We start from the raw sequence: 19,079 nt of genomic DNA, 5'->3' as shown, positions 1-19,079 counted from the left end.
CCCATTGCTTCCAGTAGGAAATTATTTAATTTTTTAAAACAATCTCCTTCAATGGTTAAAATTACATTGTATTTGGAAAGCTGTTTCTTTTGCCTCTCTAAATCTCTTTATGGATCTATATTTCATATACAGAAGCCTACATATGGATGTGTGTGTACAGTATGTACATGCAGCTAAAGACCTTACAGTTACAGACCTTTATCCTCTTATATGATCAGTCAGTAACTTGGATACACTTAGCAGAGCACAGCCCTAGTAGCACCAAGGTAATCAACTGTATCTGTAGCTCATCCCAGCCTGCCTGGCTAGTGTAATGAGTCATGGTCAGTCCCTCGATTCAAGAGACCTTCATTCTCTCGTAGAATTGAATAAGGCTGAGCATTTATCTAGATATACCTATACCCATAAGTTAGTCACTAAAGTATTAAGGATCCAACGGCTGTGAAGTAGGCGCTAACTGCCTCTTACTTCTTTCTTGAAATGTCCCGAGTCTTTAGAAAAAGGAGAATGAAGCTATACGTCATTTCTGCCTTACACAGGACATAATACAGAAACATCCCTGCTATTATTTTTTCTGTGCTCTCAGCACTAAGGTCAAGGAGAATTCCTGGCTTTACATTGCCTTTTTAAGAGCTCTGAAAATACACATGCTTGTTCTTTGTAATTTTCTAAGATGCCAGAGGAGCATGGAGCAAAAAAAGAGAGAGATACCGTCCTCTGTTCCTTGAAATCTCCCCAAACCCCTGGCTCACGCTGGCCAGTAATGCAAATAACTCTTGGCCCTTGCTGGTGAAAACTCAGGTGGAAGCAAAGTGGTTGACAAGGAGGAACACGTGTCTCTTGCAAAGCAAATTCAGGGACGACAAGTGGTCAGAAATTTCGCTTCTTTTGTTTAGTTTTTTTGTGCTTCAATAAGCACAAAGGTAAACTTAGCAGAAGGGGGTAAACAAAGAGTTAACTTTTTTTGTAACAGTAAATGGTGAACAACAGCAGCAGCCTACCCAAACCAGGTACCAAAGGCACAAACATCCCCAAAGCCTTGTTCACTGTGCTTGCGGTCAGGTGCGTATTTGCTTTGAGTGTTCTGAAAGAGCAACAGTGCGATGTCAGTGAAAAAGAAAACAGGAAGTCTTTGCAGAACAGAAACTTCAATCTACGGGCCAAATAAAGCTGCAGGCAGCCCCCCTCCCACCTTATACCACAGCGCTCAGCGCAGCAGAGGGACAGACCTACAATTCTGTTACCGTAAAAAACAAATCTGTCAAAAAAAAAGTTTCAAAACTAACAAGGAGCTCTAGGGGAAATCAAGGGAACTGTGCTGGGAAATAGACCTCACCTCCGTACTGCTATTCCACCCACCCCTTACTTAAGAGTACTGTAAGTTCATGGCATTGCAAAGTTCAAATCCAGAAAGAGAAGAAAATAATTTATATACATGAAGACAGATGACATACTGTACAAGCTTTTGGCACAGAACACTGCCCCTGGAAAATCTGCAGGATACACAGTCATAACACTGTCACTTTTTCAGAGCAGGGCACAACTTAAAAGACAGGTAATTTTAGGAAGCAAGGAAAAAATAAATGCAGAAGCGAATTGTTTGCCTGATTTTACTTTCACTGACACGTGGTTCCTAAAAAAAACAGTCTCTCTTCTGTGTGTGCAGTTATTTGACATTTTATTACTCTCACTAATACTACAGCAATTTTACAAATAGGCTCAGCACTGTGTAATGTGCTGCACATTATGTCATTCATTCCTTCTAACTATTTTTGTGTGATAGTTATTTTAAAATATATTTTCCTATAGCAGCATCACACTAAAAAGCAACAAAAATGTACTCATCCTCAGACCTTAAAATAAATAGACCGACCTCCCTAAAATGGGACTGTAAACATTTTCCACAACTGTAGTAGATTCTTCATTGCTGCATACATTATCTAAATTCTCAGGCATTTTGGTATCATTTCTTAAACAGGCAATTCGGAATTTATCACAACGTCACCACCGGATATTTATATATACAAACAAAACAAATACAGGAAGACAAAATATTGCAGAGTGTCAGAAGTTGAAATAAAGGCTGATACAGAATGATATATCAGTGTAGATCTAGATCTATGCAGATTTCAAAGCAAGCAAAGTTTTGCTGAACCTTACGAGGTACAGAAAATCACGTCCCCTCAGTCTAGACATGGCAGAAACAGAAGACAAGACTCTGGGCAGAGCTACAGTCCTAAGGAAAGAACAACAAAAATGATGTTCTTGCTCAGACAGAACACAACCACTGCTGGGGTCTTTACAAACCAACACCACTCGTAGCACAACATAAACGGTTAAAGCACCAAGTAAGCTGTTATTAAAAATTACATGATAATGAATATTATACAAAATGTATCCACAATTTCATATAGAAAATCAGTTTTCTCTGAGCTTTTTGATTTTTGTAACAATTAGTGTACTATATTGTTTTTAAATTAAATAAAAAGGGATATTCAAACTATAAAATGTTTTTATACAAATGCTTTGATATTTATATACACAAAACACACAGATAAATATACATTTCCCAACAAAGAGTTAAAGATTTGGTGAGCACAATTACTTAATGTGAAGTACAGTAAACATCCCCACAAAAAAAGGAACCTGACGATAAAAAAATACAAAGTTACTAAAAATGATATTAGCTAAACGGAAATCTGAACAGATCTTCCCCTTAGCTTTTTTGGTCAGTTAAAAATAAATTCTGTGTATCTGCATGGAGAAACTCAAAATGTGTCAACAAAACTAACTTTTCAGAAATAACCTTATTTAATTGTTACTTTACCAGAGCACTTTAGCCATACTTGTTATGAAGGGATTTCTTCAGTTCTTGATAAAATATAGCGTGCTACTTCTTTAAAGACTTCTCAGCTGTTATTATGTACTGATGAACTGAAAACTTTCAATTAAATCACACAAGCTTTTCATTTGTAATGCATGGACTGCTCCTGTTGCTATCACTTGCATGATCCAAGTCCAATCTCTTATTGCCATGGTAACATTTTTCAATAGAAACAGAGGCTAGGTTTATCTGTCCTTCAGACAGGAAACAATTCTGCCTTTTCACATCAAAGTAATATCCTATCCTTGGACTGTCAAGACCCGTAAGCTGCCACTGTGTTTCTTCAGTTTTTTTCAATCATGGTTGGAAAGTTTTAATGCACATTCTCACATGAAAAAATGTTTTTTAATGTTACTTTGCAATATATGTTGGAATCACTGCTCTAAGCAGTACAGACTATTTTAAATGAAGTTCAAGCTATATCAAGGCTGTCTTTCTGAATTTCCTGCTTGTCAACCTTAGTTTAACATTCAATAATAACTTAATCCATACTGAGCTTTGAAACATTTTTCATAAACACACACCTACTGTATGAAGCGTTTGTCCAGCATATTTATATGTTGATTTCAAAATATTTCCTTTTGTATTACATTCCCAACCTAGGAATATATTTAAAAATATATTTTCAGAATTTGTTTTTGTGAGTTAAGTTTTTTTTCTCCAAATTTCAGACAGAAGTCAACCCACACTCTTTCTCTTTGAGTTTCATTAAGGACACAACTGGAATCAAGAGCAATTATTGTATGAGCTTAACAACTGCTCCCTGTAAAGAGAAAACTAATCAACGTTTAAAATTAGTATAAGCGAAAGTCGAAAAATCGTTCACATTGTATATGAAATCTGTAACCATCTGTACGATTTTTAAAATATAAAACTATTGCAAATTATGCACTTTTAAAAAGCTTCGGGTAATGTTATATCAAGACACTAATAATAAAAATAATGTCACTTATTCTAGAAACCCAATTAATTTTGTCGTGATTGCCATTGTGTCCTGTTTTTCACAATAAGATCTCGCATGCTTTTTAATGCAGGTGTGAAACCAGATCCCACCACCTGTTAAAAAACAAACCATTTCACATTTAGAATGATTTAAAATGTGGGAGTGCTCGACTCTTCCGTGCGTGCGTCTCTCGACCATGAAGAAACAAAGATGACGTCGGACTTGAGTCGCTTTTCACGGTACGAGGAGTGAAAGCGGAGTTTCTGTTTTCCTGAGAAGTAAGTGGTCAGTAAGAGGAAGCAGAGGCGGGGGGGACGGTGGGGTGAAAACACAAGGTGGCCGACTTCCCCAGCAACACAAAGGCACTGCGACACTCCCAGAGCCCAGATCATTCCGTTTCCTGTGAAGGTGTTCGCTGTGTGAAACCCCCTCCTCTCAGTACAATCGACATGGCAGACAAATTGGGGGTTCTCCCCACTAACCCACCGACCGTGAAAGAGGTTCCTGCACAGGAACAGCCATGCTGGGAGGGTGGTCTGTTTCAGGGGTGGGCGGAAATCGAGAGAAAAAGAACTGGCGACCACTTTGTTTTTGTTTTTTTACAAGAAAACAAGAAAAGGGCATTTACCAAACAGTACCGGTTCCAGTGTTTCAAGGCCAGTTGGGTTCATCAGAAACTCCAAAGTTGTTGTTGTTGTTGTTGTTGTTGTTGTTGTTGTTTTGTCATTGCTATCATAAATAGAATGAGCTATTAGCATTTTTCTTTCCACTTGCAGCAGATCATAACTGAAACGCATTGCCATGATTACAGCCGTAGTAGTGAACAGCCCGGGGCTCTGGTGTGCCCGTGGATTAAATACGCCCACGTGTGGATAAAGTTTTAAATTGTAAAACACAAACCGGCTTCACCCTATTTTACATTTAAACATCTGACCAATCCTGTCAGAAATTACACGTTCGGTTTTATGAAACTGCACTGGTCATTTTTTTATATATATTTATAAAACGGTGGCTTTTCCATCAGCAGCTTTTGAAATGCTCGTCGTTGGAATGAACGGTTGAGCTGGGCCGTGCAGACGGCGCAGAACCTCTTTCTCGAACATGAAAGAAAAAGAAGGAAGAGGTCAGATTTTGTTGCGTTCCTTGTTCATCAACGCCTTCTATGGGAAATTAGGTAGTTTTGGGGAGTAGCAGCACAGCAGCACCAATGAATGCCGCCTTGTAAGTGAATGTTCAAACCTCACTGCAGAATGAAAAGCTGAAACTTTCATAGCTGCAAAGTTTGAGGGTGCATTTAGTTTTACACTGTCCTGCTGCACCATACAAATGCATTTCCTTTCTCTCTGAGGCCCAGAGTCCCTGTTATCTCATCCATTATTTACAGCCCTAGGCTCGTGCAGTCCCAAGCTTTTTTGCGGTCCTAACACAGTTTGTTTACACCTCAAACACTATTTTTTTCCGTTTTAAAGAAAGCTTCCTGTGTTGGTTCATGACCACAGCGCTCGGCGGAGACGTGCTTCACCACTTATCGGCCGGACAGGTACCGCCAGGCGGGTCACTACAAAAATAACTGCAAGGATACACCAGTGAGCGTGGCCCAGAACCCCGAGAGAAGAGGTACAAACACACACACGTTTTGTGTTGCACAATAAATGAGATGTTCTCTACATTGTATTGGGGTTTCTTTCTACACCACTAAAGAAGGACTTTTATCATATAATAATAATTATAATAATAATTGCTTATACTTATATAGCGCTTTTCTGGACACTCCACTCAAAGCGCTTTACAGGTAATGGGGACTCCCCTCCACCACCACCAATATGTAGCCCCCACCTGGATGATGCGACGGCAGCCATATTGCGCCAGAACGCTCACCACACACCAGCTATCAGTGGGGAGGAGAATAGAGTGATGAAGCCAATTCACAGAGGGGGATTATTAGGAGGCCATGATTGGTAAGGGCCAATGGGAAATTTGGCCAGGACGCCGGGGTTACACCCCTACTCTTTTCGAGAAACGCCCTGGGATTTTTAATGACCACAGAGAGTCAGGACCTCGGTTTTACGTCTCATCCGAAGGACGGCGCCTGTTTACAGTTTAGTGTCCCCATCACTATAAACCTTTTGTATTCCTTTCTTTTTAGGTTTCTACATTGTACGCGGGAGTTCACCCTTCTCCAAAACTACGCAGACTAAAAGCATGCAGTATTTTTGCATTTAAGACATCTTCTTGCTATGGGGAAGAGGACCACTCCAGAACTATGCTCATACTTCTGCCTGACCGCACGGAACACCTGAAGCACAGTTATCTTTGAAACAAGTAAACCAACAGCTCCGTCCAGAGGACTAAGAGATCTCGCACTAGTTACAAAGGGAAGAGTTTGCCACAGGACAATAAAACAAATACACGTTAGCACGGTGAAGCCAGATAAAATGAGGAAAGCAACACAATTGCAAACCGTTACGTAAAAAGTCTAACAGACAGTCAAGATCTGAAAGCAAGCCCCCCTGGTGCAAGATATCGCTTTTTTCATCTTGGGTAACATGTCAAAAGCAATCGATTAATTACACCAATGTCACATATACAGGTACCTTCTGTCCTGTGTCACCAGTACAGAGCTTGTAGCTCCTAAAATCTGAAATGGGTCAAAGTGCTGTACAATGGGATTCTTAAACCGTATTTGCTCGATAATGACCGTTTTTAAAATGCCTGCGCAACTAAACCCATGCACGGGAAATTGCTAGCAGTCACCTGATGATGGCCATTAATGAGCTGTCAGAAGCGTCCATCTTACCTTGGCGATTTGCTTCTGCTCGCATTCCAGTTACTGTCCAGCTCGGAGCTGCAGGGGACCGACACCAAGATCCAGTTTCAAAACTCCTCTTGTTTACACAGAATTGCCGCGGATTGCGTCCTGGGCGGTGCGGATGCTGAGGTGGAGGGGTTTAACGCCCAAATCGTGTCTCCCCCTTCCCCACCCCCCGGGGTGCTGTCGCAAATGCAAAAACTAAGGAGTTTGGTGGAAAGACTCGGCGCCGGTAGAGGCGGAAGTGCCGGGCGCCGGTGAGGCGCAGAACGCGTGCGACCAACTCCGCTAACACGACCGAGCACACCGTGTCAGCATGCAACCGGTTGTCCAAAGGAAGACAGGTCTCCAGTGAGATGATCTGGTTCAGAACAAACGCCCTTCATTTAATTGCCCTGTAGTGAACGACGTAACCAAGAGCGCGCAGTCCGCGACAAGAACCGCAAACTCTCGCACAAAAGTTCAATATTTACTATTCTATTTCTATTACACTACCGACTGCTTTTATCCACAACCTGTCCCGCCCGGGCTATGCGCTACGCAAGCTTTATAAATGAGTGCTAGCGAGATCTTAACAATACAAAACACAGACGCGTCGCTCAGTGTAGATTCCCGGTTTAAAAGCCGAGGGAGCTGATCCAGAATCCAGTGGAATCCATCGACACCGTCATCCGAAAGAAAACATCTGCCTGGACTGTGCTTCTGAAACCAGGCACAAAATATTTCTTAAATACCTTCTCTGGGAAATCTGGCTGCTCGAGAACAGCGAGGATGCTGCGCATTGCGGGTCCCGAGTCGATTGAACTTCAAGGAGAATCAGATCTCCAGAGCGGTCCGGCGCTTTGTCCAAACGGGCACTGTCCTTCACACCGGCGAGCTCCGGGCTATCGGCAGCGCTGCGTGCGGAAGGCTAAAAAGAGCCAGTCCAGACAGGACTAGTGTAATGTGTGTGTTTAAGTGCAGTTAAGTCCGTCTGAAATCTAAACGACTGACGTTTTATCAAAAGCACCGCAACAGCCTGAGACGACTGTGCCTTTTTTTTCCTGAGTCCTACAAGATCAGTGCAAAGCAATATTTTTTACCAAAAATATACTTAAATAGCTTACAAACCGTGGAAAATAACCTATCTGGAATATAAAGTATGCACCCGATACTCGCGTTTTTTAAGTTCTCTCTGCTGTAACAGCTCACAATGTCCTGAGATGCTGTAGTCTCAGGTTTCTTGTCGTGCCGGGGAACGCTCACTGGGTGGCGCTGTTGTACGGATAACTTTCGCCGTGGCGAAACAGGAGCCCGAGAAAAACAAAGTCGTTTGTTTTTGTACTTTATCAACAAATAAACTGGGTGTATTCAGGTTCTTTCGTGCATTATTAACGACCTGTATAAAATACAATGCATACAAACGGTAAAAAGAAAGTATCTTCTAGACACTGTGGTGAAGCAAAAACAAACAAACAAACAAAAAAACGTCAGGCTATATAGTTCAAATGCAAAAGTGTGAACTGCGAGATGTGAAAATTATGTAATATAACAATAAGACCACGTTTAGGAAAAGTGTGCACTATTATGGTCACCCACCCTGCTGCTCTGGAATCACTCCAGACCAGATATATTTTGAGTCTTAAAGGAATGCTTGATGCTGGTAGGTTAAAAGAACGTAAATCTATTTATTCTTGAACAGAGAAAACAACGAGGGGGATCCCATACAAGAATTCCAAATCCCCAATGTCCTTAGCAAAGTCAACCCATTTCACGGCTCATTTTTTTAAAGGCGCCCCTTTACACAAAGGGTTGTGGGAGTCTGCAACAAGCTACCCCGCCCTGGCTTCTTTCAAGAAACAGACGGAAGAGAGAAAATCCGATGGATGAGCTGCTTCAATACATCGTCTTGATTTGTGCTCGGGTTTTTTAAGTTAAGATTGCTAAATGACACATTCTAGCTACTGGTTGCATGTAAGACTTCTGTGCATCGGTGTACAGTATACCCACGATATAGCAGACCACATGCTAGGAATCTGTCTTCAGTGATTAAAGTCGTTTATTTTAGGATAACAGAAAATCTGTTGCTGAGGGTCTTCTTGCATTAAGTGTTTTCCATTGTTGAAACTTCAGTTTTTTTTAATAGAAAATAAACACGTATGCTGTCGTATACATCATACGGTCGTTGAAAATAGACCATAAAAGCAGAGGCTGTCCTCCCCTTATACTCGACAGAGTGCGTCTGACCCGAGTCACTGCCTTCAGTTGAGAATTTCTCCACTGGAGGTCGATGTTTTCTGTGGTTAAGTAAAGTTCAAATGCTGCAGACGACTTGTAGCATATTGGTAAACTTCTACACAGCACCGGACTGGAGAACTGTCGATAGAGGATAAATAGGGACTTCGAAATTGCGTCGTAACCTGTAACGGCTGCAATAATATGTTCATGTTTCAATCGCTAGAAATCTAAAGCAGACAGCAAGTAGCATACATTTAGAAAGATCCATCCAGTTTGGGCAATTTTCAGCAGTGCATCAATGTCACGGCAACTACTCGCTCTCTGATTTCCATTAAAAAAACGTATTGTTCAATGTTTGTTGACCTTGATCGTTACGCGACTTTTTCCATTTATTTCCCCTAAAATAAGATGTGCGAAATATTCAATGTTCTGTTTGAAAAAAAAAAAGCTTTGTTAATATAAAAATCGTGGTCGGAAACTAAATTAATTGTACAAATTGACACTTAAGTAACACAATCATAGGAATATAGTTCCGAAAAAAATACCCTCACTTTCTTTCATGCAGAAAAACGAAATATCCTGAAAGCATTAATTAGATTCGTTTCTCAAGCTTGCCGATTTGATTAAGGTAACAGTATAAATGGAAGTCGCACAGTGTTTTAAGATATTAATTTAAGAAATTAAGATACTGGGAAAATGAGAACTTTGGTGTCAGTCAGTTCCACGTGTTTTATGTAAATATTATAATGTACTTTTTAGCTAGCATGCATATGATATATTTTAAGAAAGTTGTAGAATGAATTCTTAAAGAAAACTAGGAGCTAAAAGTCACGTCAGGTACAGTAATTCTACATATTACCTATTCTCCTGTCGTTATCGTAATAAATCGTTAAGATAATAATAATAAAGGATTTCTAGGTACAATAAAAATACATTAGTTAATACAATTAACACAGAACGCCTTTAAAAAATACGTTATAGTTAGCAATTTTATGTTTTTGTTTTATCGAAGATGACTGTATTTTCCAAACTCGGGAAAATTTTAAGATTTATGGATATATTGTATATAACCTTAATAAAACGTCTGAATTCTATTACATCGTTTGAGCTGCGTATTGTGTTGATTTTTAAAAAAATTACCTCTGAAAACCCGTTTTTACACCATTTTAGACTTTCAGAGCTCCTGTTTAACCATATTTCTAGTTAAAACTTAAATTCCCGCTCTTCCTGTGACTCACTTTTTAACAATTAAAAGACTCATACTAATAAAGACTACACTGAAAAATGTTTGCCATCGAAAAAGGACATTGAATTTGTATTCAAAATGTACATTAGCAACGATTGTTTCTGCATCAGTAACAGAAAGCAGCTAATTTCTGCGAATTTTTCCAGTTAAAACGTTTTGAGATAACATCAGATCTGGGAAGTTATTTTACGTATTAAATAATAAACGTTTTTAATTTAGCACAGCACTGGACCAAAGTGTGGAAAACTGTTACTGCTTACATATTATTTCACAAAGTTTTACATATACAATTAGTCTGTCGATATTTACAGCAATAACCATGATACACAACAATTGTGTATATAATAGGTGTTATAATAAATTGAAGTAAACGCGTTTGAATGTTTTACGAATTACACAAGCCAAAGAAAATGCTTTAACAAACTTTTATTTAAAAAAGAAATATCAGTAGAAAACAGAAATACTGGCCTTCATGTTCAACATTTTTTTTAAAAAAATGAAAAACTTGGCAACATTGAAGAAAACGACTTTAAACTAAGGAATCGGAGGCGAGAAAGAGGCTAACCTGCGTGTGAACCTTTCCACCGTCAGGCAAGGAGCGTGTCACAGAAAGATTTAACGTTTAAACTGTTGGGTTTCATTTTATTGAACCCTCACCAATGGGGTATTTATAGAGGTTTAGATAGTTTTGATTTCCTTGGTCTTGAAGCAATTAAAAAAATGGTTATAACCAAACTGATTGAACATCTGTACTGTATTACATCAAAGTAGCTAAAAATAACATAGTGGTAAAACTTATGATGGGGCATTTGGTGAGAATAGGCCACAGATATTTTATTGTTTTTGCTTGTATTTGTAGCTACATCTGTTACATTTGTACTGCAAAGTACAATTACTACAAGACACCTTCGAATCCAGGCAGGTGAAGCCTTCACGACCTGTTTATTATACAGTGACGCTGGGTTACCCGTCTGAAACATTCAGAAGTTTTAAAATGTTGCTTGTCATGTCGTGCATGTATGTCACAAACTAAACACGAAAGGGTTTGGTAGACTGGTTACTATTGATGTTCCAAACAAAATAAAGAGAATTCGATTAACTGAAATCTCTATTTTACAGAGGGGTGTCCGGAAGTGGTCGGACTGAGCTTTTTGAAGACGAAGGTTACAAAACCTCTCAACAGAATGTTTACTCCTCGCGCTGAAAGCAATCATTTCTTTAATTACGATTCCCCCAAGTTGAAAGCAATCATTTAATTATGATTCCTGCAAATATACAATCAAACAAAAACACACGACAATAAGGTGTTCATTTGTGCGATTTTAAACGGTACTTTTAAACAATACTCTGTATTTTTATTTCTGTACTTTTATTTTCAACCTCACAGTGGGAAGACCTGTTTTTAGATCATTCATCTATTCCAACACAACACCCGCAGCGCCTTGAGGTGAATTAGCATGAAAGGTACAATAAGAAATAAATTTTATTATTGTGTCCTTGGTCTTGGAGTCATTTTGAATAGTCATCCTACACAAAACTGCTTAAATCTTGGTGCTGGATTTCAATTTGTAAACTACTGGAAATAATAAATGTAACTTAACAGCAACTCCAAGTAAAACAAAAGCAGAAAGAACAGACACCAAGCAGAACAATTAAACTGTGAATTACAGAAAAATGTAAACATTAAATTACAAAAACCGTTTTCAAACGTCAAGGGCATTTTAAGTCTATAACAAATAAACACGGATGTACCAACTTTAAAGATTCATATTAGAAATGTTCTAAGAAACTAAAATGCAAAACGCTCTAAGCTTTAGATCATCTCTATGTTTCTCAATAGCCCATGGGCGTCTTCGAAACTTTTTAATGCGATTACCGCATCAAATTAATATTTTTATACCCGACCCGTTCGTTTTCCTTTGGAAAACTGTCAGTCTGGTTTTAGTCCACTTATATTTTTAATTCTTTCAGTTTTTTTTTCAGTGGGCATGTACCAATAGGCCTAAAGCATGGAGTTCAGAGAACAGCCGCGACCCCCTTTGAACCAAAATCCAGGACAGTCCTCGGGCTGTGCTTGGCACTGTCCTGGCCACGCCAGCTGAACGCGAAATGTGAAGTCAGATCCATACTTCTGCAAGTGAGCTTGTAACAACGGAGACTCCCCAGCTCTGTCCGCAATTATCCCCCTCTCGTTCAGTCGCTCGCATGGACGCAGAAAAAAAAAAGTAATTTACAAAAATAGATTTGAACACATCCTGAAGAAGAAACAAAATAGAAACCGCGCAATTAACTCTAACTCGTCCAGAACGTCCGGGCTTTCTTGTTAATCGTAGTAATGCACGAGGGACACGTCCGGCTGCCGGGCACAGGACAGCGTGTGATAACCGCTGCCGCCCGCGGGAGCTCCCCCGGGGCTCACCGGCTGGGCGATCCCCGTGTACGGGCTACCTGCGTGGGACACCAAGAGGCTCTGGTGTCGGTGGTAAGCGCCGTAGGGCTGATGGAGGTGATGGCTGGGGAAGCCGGTCACGGGTGGGCTGGTATACCCGTTCACGGACACGGGGCTGCAGCCGCCGCTGCTGGGCTGCGACTGCTGGTAGTTCACGGGCGCTCCCGGCTGCCCCAGGGGCCAGGGGCTACTGACGAAAGAGTTCTGCAGGTACTTGGGGCTCTGGTGCAGGTAGTACGCGTCAGGGTAGTTCAGACACGGCTTCGCCGGCAAGTAAGGGACCGAGGGAGGCCGGTACGGCCGCTTGACCCGTCTGCGGCGCCTGTAGTTCCCTTTATCGAACATGTCTTCGAAAGCCGGGTCCAGGGTCCAGAAGTTGCCCTTCCTCTCCCCGCCGCCCTCCCTGGGCACCTTGACGAAGCACTCGTTCAGGCTGAGGTTGTGGCGGATGCTGTTCTGCCAGCCCTTCTTGTTTTTCTCGTAGTAGGGGAACCTGGTGATGATGAACTGGTAGATCCCGCTGAGCGTCAGCTTCTTCTCCGGGCTCTCCCGGATGGCCATGGCGATGAGGGCCACGTAGGAGTAGGGGGGCTTCTGGGACGGGTCCGACGCCTCGGGCTCCTCGCCCTCCTCCCGCTCCGCCTCGCGCGCCGGGCTGCACGCCGGCCGTCCCCCCGCGCGGACGCCGAGCTCGTCGCCGTCCTGAAACGTGTCCATGGCTCCCCGAGCTCCCAGTTAGGCTGTTTTTATTTTGTCGCGAACAAACTGAAAGCAACACGCCCCGAACCAGCTTAACCCGCCAGCCCTGCAAGCGCTCTACCTGCCGACTTCCCTCTGTAATTTTGTTCAGGAACTTAAATCGACGCAGGTAAAACCCCTCCCACAGCAAATCCTTATAGGCTGCACGCGAAATTTTCCCCCTTTCTCGCCCGCTTTCCCCCTTTTTCCCCCCTTAGACTTGATCCTTTCTTGTTTTCGGATCATTGAAACATTGTTTAGGTTCAAGCAGGGGGCACAGACAGTTTTGAACTTTCAGAGCTTTGATCCGAGAAGCAAAGAGAAGCGAAGGCAAAACACGACTTCTTCTCAAGACGCTCTGCAAAGGAGGCCGACGTGTCTTACAATTTGCTTTCCGAGCCATCTGGAAAAGACCAGCGTCCCGTCGGTGCAGCGCAGCCGTGCAGAGCCGGCCTCTCGGTCAGCTGCACCGGACTCGTTCGCGCTCTCTCGAAGCAATGCACAAGGCGCACGAAACGTGCACGAAACGTGCCTAAGCGGTCTGCAGGAGGAGGGAGTGGAGACCCACCCGTGACACGGGGGTGGGGGGCCGCAGTAGAGGTCAGACGCGGTTACAGGTGCGGCGATGCCCCGGGAGCTCCGACAGTGAAGCTCACCTGTTCTCACGCCCCGGTGCGAGTGGGCACCACGGGCACGCGGGGCAGGTAAGTGCGCGCCGTGGTTCCAGCTCGCACGCGTGCGGCGGCAGGATTTGGGGAACCATCCCGAGCTCTTCCCGCCGGCTCTCTGGTGCTGTTAAACCGCGAAATGGGTTTCTCAGCTGCAATACTAAATAACAGACTTTCCTTTGTGCTGTTATGCATCTCGGCGAATTAGTTACATCGCAAACGGCGGTATTTAAAACTTCATTTAGACGGGACCAGGATAGGAGATGCACCCAGGGGTGAGCCGAGCCGAGAACGTTAAGAAAACTTAAGGAACATTCTTTTTCCACCAAAATGAGCCGGATGATAAAAACCTCAACCCCCTCATGCGTGAGGGAGGCTGCATTAAAGGAACAGTTCTGCAGCCCTTTTCCAGAAGCGCACCCCCACCCAGCGCGTTCCTCGGGTGGACGGAAGACGCGACAGCACCTGCTCTGTAATTGCAGCTCCCGCTCGCCGTAATTAGAACTTTTCATTTTCTCACCTTCCAAACTTTATGTGTAAATACAGGTATATTCCCACAAAGACCAAATGCGCCGCATAAAAGCGTTCGCGAAACAGGCAACTGTATGGGTAACGAGGGTTGATGTTTTATCCTGATCTTTTAAAACGAAAAAATAAAACACACCGTACGTGGTGACTTCGTCAAACTTCATTTTCCAGTCTTTCAACGGGCCTTTTGCACCCCACAACGCGAGTTGCCAACGGACAGAAGAAGCCCTTCCTCATCGATGATTATTTCACTTCAATTGAACGCGTGGGGGTGAATTTAAAAAAAAACGCGTTTTGTTTTTCACCGCTGCGTGACCTGAACGAACTTTTACAAAGATGGTAGTAAAAAAAAAAGAAATAAGGCCAACTTGCCTTGATGTGCATCACTGTCTGGACATTCATATATTTAATTGTTCGTTTTCTATTGTCTGTATTGAAATAGAAAAACAAAGCACATAGCACAGGTCGAAGGAATATTTTACCACCCGTAATGTCGGAAATGATCTGCGGTGGGACAGGCGGCTCTCCTGTGCGCCTCGTGTCTCATTTCTAACCCGGTTCAATACTCCTCGACACTGACCTAGTGGGGCATTAGCCCCGATGAGCCTGGTTTAAGAAGCGTAAGAAAAGCGGGTCCCATCCAGTAGGAGACGTGTCTGTAAAACCAAGCGTCTGTCATTTATAAATAAATGCCAAGGTCATACCAACATTCTTCAGCAGATGTAGCGAGAAAGCGTCGGTTAACCACGTAAAGCTCAAACTAGTGAAGACGCGAGAGAGTGGATTTGCTTGTCTTAGAGATAATTATTTTTATTTTAGAGAATAATGTAAACACTTCAAAACAGCCCGTCAGTTATGATAGATGTGTAGCTGCCTAGAACCAAAGTCAATTACAGTAAAATATTTACGACTGAATCGGGGAAATATGTTCACTGTTGGACGGTGAAGTAACCGTTTTTTTTTATTTTAGACTTTTTTTTACTGTAATTTAAAAAATATGAATCGCTAAAGTATTAACATAATTGCAGAGGTCACTGATATCACAATTTTCTCGAGGAGAATAAAACAAAATGGAAATGTTTATGGTTGTGGAATTTTATCGTGCCGACTCATTGCTCAGCAGCAGTCTCACACCTATAGACCTATCCATATCAGATTGTTTCTGAACAATTTATGTTAATGACCTACAGACAGATAAGGAATCGCAGATAACAGATAAGCGCCTTCAGGTGAAAAGTATGGACGAACGTCAAGGGAAAAGAGCACCGACAGTCTGGCAGCGAATTGCCACAGAAATAAAAGTTGGCCGATAGGCGCTGTCTGCACACACGTCACACTCCAGTCCAGGAGGGATACGAGCGCTATCCTCCCACCGGAGCCTTTAATGACCTAATTGATCTCACTAATTGTTTAATTGGATAATCCGAAGGCTCCAGTTGTTCCCGAGAAGCTGGAGGTTTAAAGAGATCCGCAAGGCGGAGCAGCGGCCCCTGAGGACGGGGTATGAGCACCGCTGATATACAGTACAGTCTGCAGCTGTAGACTTATTCCTCTGTCCGTCTAGGGTCGTGCACCCTGTCTGTGCGCCCGGTAGTTCATGTTAAATAGCTGGTAATACCATTCAATGCCATTGCACAAGTTTGAACCTTCCAAACCCTGAAATATAAATTACTGCTCGCTGTATTACTCCAGATGGCCATATGGCAATTAATTCGCAATGAGTCCGCCAACCCGTCACTTATGTCTGAAGTCTCGCCTTTTTGGGTTGAGAAGGAGCTACCAAACGACCCGGGAGATGGCCAGATAACGCAGAAAGGATACAGGGCTGACCTGACACCCCGCCGTTAAGAAGAGCGCGTTTAGCATCAACAAAGATAACAGCCGACAACACAAAAAGCGGTTTTTGAAAGACCGTCCCGCAGCTAGGCAGAATGCTTGAGAACTGGAAGATTTCAGCACGGCACTTAAGTTAATCACCTGCTGTTTGTTTTGAAGATTAAGGCGTTCCGTGTCTTTATGTGCCTTAATTCTGCGTAATTACATTGCACATGTGCAGCGATCCTGGGACTGCAAGGACTGCGGAAAGATCTCGGTCTGTTACACCGCCAGACCCGGGTTTCTATTTTTCTGAAAGGGGAGCGCCTGTCGCTCGAAGTCGACAGATCTTGAAATTAATCGATGCGTTAATACCTCCGCTTTCAAAGGGGAAAAGCATACCGTAATACTTGTTAACCAGTTTCTTTGGTGGCGTTGGGGAGGGATTTGTCCGAAGTGAAAGGAATAAGAACTTAAAATAATCTGTAAAACTCGCCAGCCAGCCAAGATGCACGAGTGTCTTAGATGCCCGAGTTTGCATGTCCATGTATCCCTATAATATCGAATATTTTAGATAACGTGCAAAGTATTGTATTAATAGGATATTTTATTGAAGATGATGCTGAATTCCTCGGCAAAGTTATCCAAACACCCGGATTTCTCATGAATCTAAACGGTATTGAATAAAGAAACAGGGGTCTACAGTCATCACACAGTAAGGATGAAAAAAAAAACCGTACTATTTAGTTGAATCGTTTCTTAGATCACGACATTAAAATGATATTCAGCTTTTTTCTTGTTGCTACTCTCCAGAAAGCAAGAAGGCAGTTCTTTGTAAATACCACGTGTCATTATCGTGTCAAATACGGTTATCAATACATATAATTTAACACCAGTGTCTAAGACAAATCCACGGTCTAACCATTGTCAGGCGACCGCAATTCCACTTCAAGCAGGTGTAAAATTAAAGCATTTTTTTTTAATTTCCACGCTAAACATTTAGTTTGTGGGCACAGTGTTGATCACTGTTGAATCTTCAAGAGGCAAGTACTGTACAGCATGGGATCTTTAACTTGTTCCCTTATCCATGAAAACCTAAAATAATAGCTCACTGTGTTGTCCGCTGAACAGAAATAAACTACAATTCTCCTCCTTATTCTAAATCCACGGAGACCCTAGCACCCTGTGTTTGACTCCACTTGGGTAGTCAATTACAGTCTTTGTTTCTGCATTAATTGGCTTTGGGCCATTTTTCAGTTATTACATAAAATTAAAAAGAAAACTGTATAAATCCTAAAAGATTCATCATATTTCCTAAGTACACAATGGTACTGTACTTCATATAATGTTTGGAACAACTGAATTATGCAGCTCTTCAATTTAGATACTGTATTTACTCTATGTATTTGCATAATATAATTAGAACCAAATCCAAATGGTTAGATTACTGTTTTAAAGTGAATGTTTGTTGCAAAACAAAGACAGAAAAGAAATGTGTAGCACTTGAGAAGACACTTGAAATGCTCAGGCGTGAAATCTGACGTTCAGGAGTTTCAGGTCTACCTGCATTTTGTGGGTTTCTTTTTTTGCAAGTAATGACCTGCTGATTGTGCAATAAGGAAAGTCCCTTTCTTCCGACATGGTAAGTTGCCTTCCAGGGAGTCAACACACTCAGAACGCAGTGTACTCCATGGGGGACTCAGTCTAAAAATAGATCTTCCCATTCAACATTCATACATACCTTTTTCCATTGAGTGTGCTGCTTTTAAGAAGGTGTTATCATTTTCATGTTTAAAAAAAAAAACCCAAACCACCTTTTGAAACTCTTGCTTTCTCTGTAACAACAGCTTCTCCTACCCCACATTGTAGAAGCGAAACATCACTGCTCCCCGGCAGCCAAATCACCCCAGTGGTAATTACTGCCAATTAGCGATCATCCTGTCATCAGGGCCCAGAAGGCCCAAAGGCGCTGCTGTAATGAAGTGATTTCGCAGGCAAAGGCGCGTTTGGGTTCTTACCAGCACGCAGCATCAGGAGAATGAACAGCGTCTGAGGCTGCCTGCACTCCTGGCTCCTCCGGCTCTGCTGCGTCCCCTCGCTCGCCAGCAGCTCCACGGCATCCCCCCGGCTCTTGCCATCGTTAGGGGCACGCCGCTGCCTCGGTCTTCCATCCCAAAGATAACCGGATATTTAAACAGATATCCTGTTCCTTTCAATCTGCGGTGGAGCCGGAGCTTTTCCTGACCACCTGACTGGAGCAAGGCAGGATACACCCTGGACGGGACACTATCGATAACAATGAAAGACACAAGAGGCATTATATTACTTGAATCGTACAGGCCTGCCTGTGTACAGAACGTTTACTCACAAGAAGGTCTGAAGTACATGGTGTTCGTCAGGAGGAGGTCAGATCCTCGCAGTGTAGCTGCTCTATGTATAAATACTCCCTGGCGGCACACAGCTCTTTTCTCCCGCCTCTCCTTCCACCCAGAGTCACTGTTGCAGCAGCCTCCCTGGCTCATTCCTCGTGGGAGAGGGCGGTTGTGGCAGCGCTAGTCCTCAGCCAGGCAAGATAAAGCCCAAGTGTCCCTTGTTTCATCACCATGGGAATCTGCCCCAACCTCCGTCCGTGCTGGTTTGTACAGCAGAGCCTGAAGCATGTAACACCTGAGAAGTCTTATTTGCTCTCCTAGAGTGTTCCTACAAAACCTCGTCCTTGGTGAAGATTTCATACTTTTTTTAATTAATAGATTGAACAGTCAATTTAACAGTGAAAGAGCTG

At 42.5% G+C, this 19,079-nt stretch overlaps 2 protein-coding genes across 4 annotated transcripts in view; both read right to left on the bottom strand.

The window, feature by feature from the left end:
• pik3cd (phosphatidylinositol-4,5-bisphosphate 3-kinase, catalytic subunit delta) overlaps positions 1–18,333 on the bottom strand; it is a 63,875-nt gene extending 45,542 nt beyond the window's left edge. The window contains exon 1 of one of the 3 annotated variants that reach the window (XM_069183737.1): positions 18,316–18,333. The gene's annotated coding sequence lies outside the window, so the exon portion shown is untranslated. Of the gene's footprint in view, positions 1–6,624; positions 7,007–18,315 lie in introns of those variants that run through there. The other 2 variants (XM_069183735.1, XM_069183731.1) reach the window with 2 other exon arrangements.
• On the bottom strand, positions 10,511–14,065 carry foxl2l (forkhead box L2-like). The gene has a single exon (XM_015337030.2). The coding sequence runs from the start codon at positions 13,263–13,265 to the stop codon at positions 12,423–12,425; it is 843 nt and encodes a 280-aa protein (XP_015192516.1). The 5' UTR covers positions 13,266–14,065; the 3' UTR covers positions 10,511–12,422.
• Positions 18,334–19,079: the final 746 nt, after the last annotated feature.

Source organism: Lepisosteus oculatus, chromosome 25 (assembly GCF_040954835.1).
Source record: "Lepisosteus oculatus isolate fLepOcu1 chromosome 25, fLepOcu1.hap2, whole genome shotgun sequence".
NCBI classification, from domain to species: domain Eukaryota; kingdom Metazoa; phylum Chordata; class Actinopteri; order Semionotiformes; family Lepisosteidae; genus Lepisosteus; species Lepisosteus oculatus.
Note: the sequence above shows the minus strand (reverse complement) of the source record. Positions and strands in the feature narration are given on the sequence as shown.

Bases quoted from the DNA above. Each gene is read 5' to 3' on its own strand.
- foxl2l (XM_015337030.2), bottom strand. From the start codon at position 13,265: ATGGACACGTTTCAGGACGGCGACGAGCTCGGCGTCCGCGCGGGGGGA.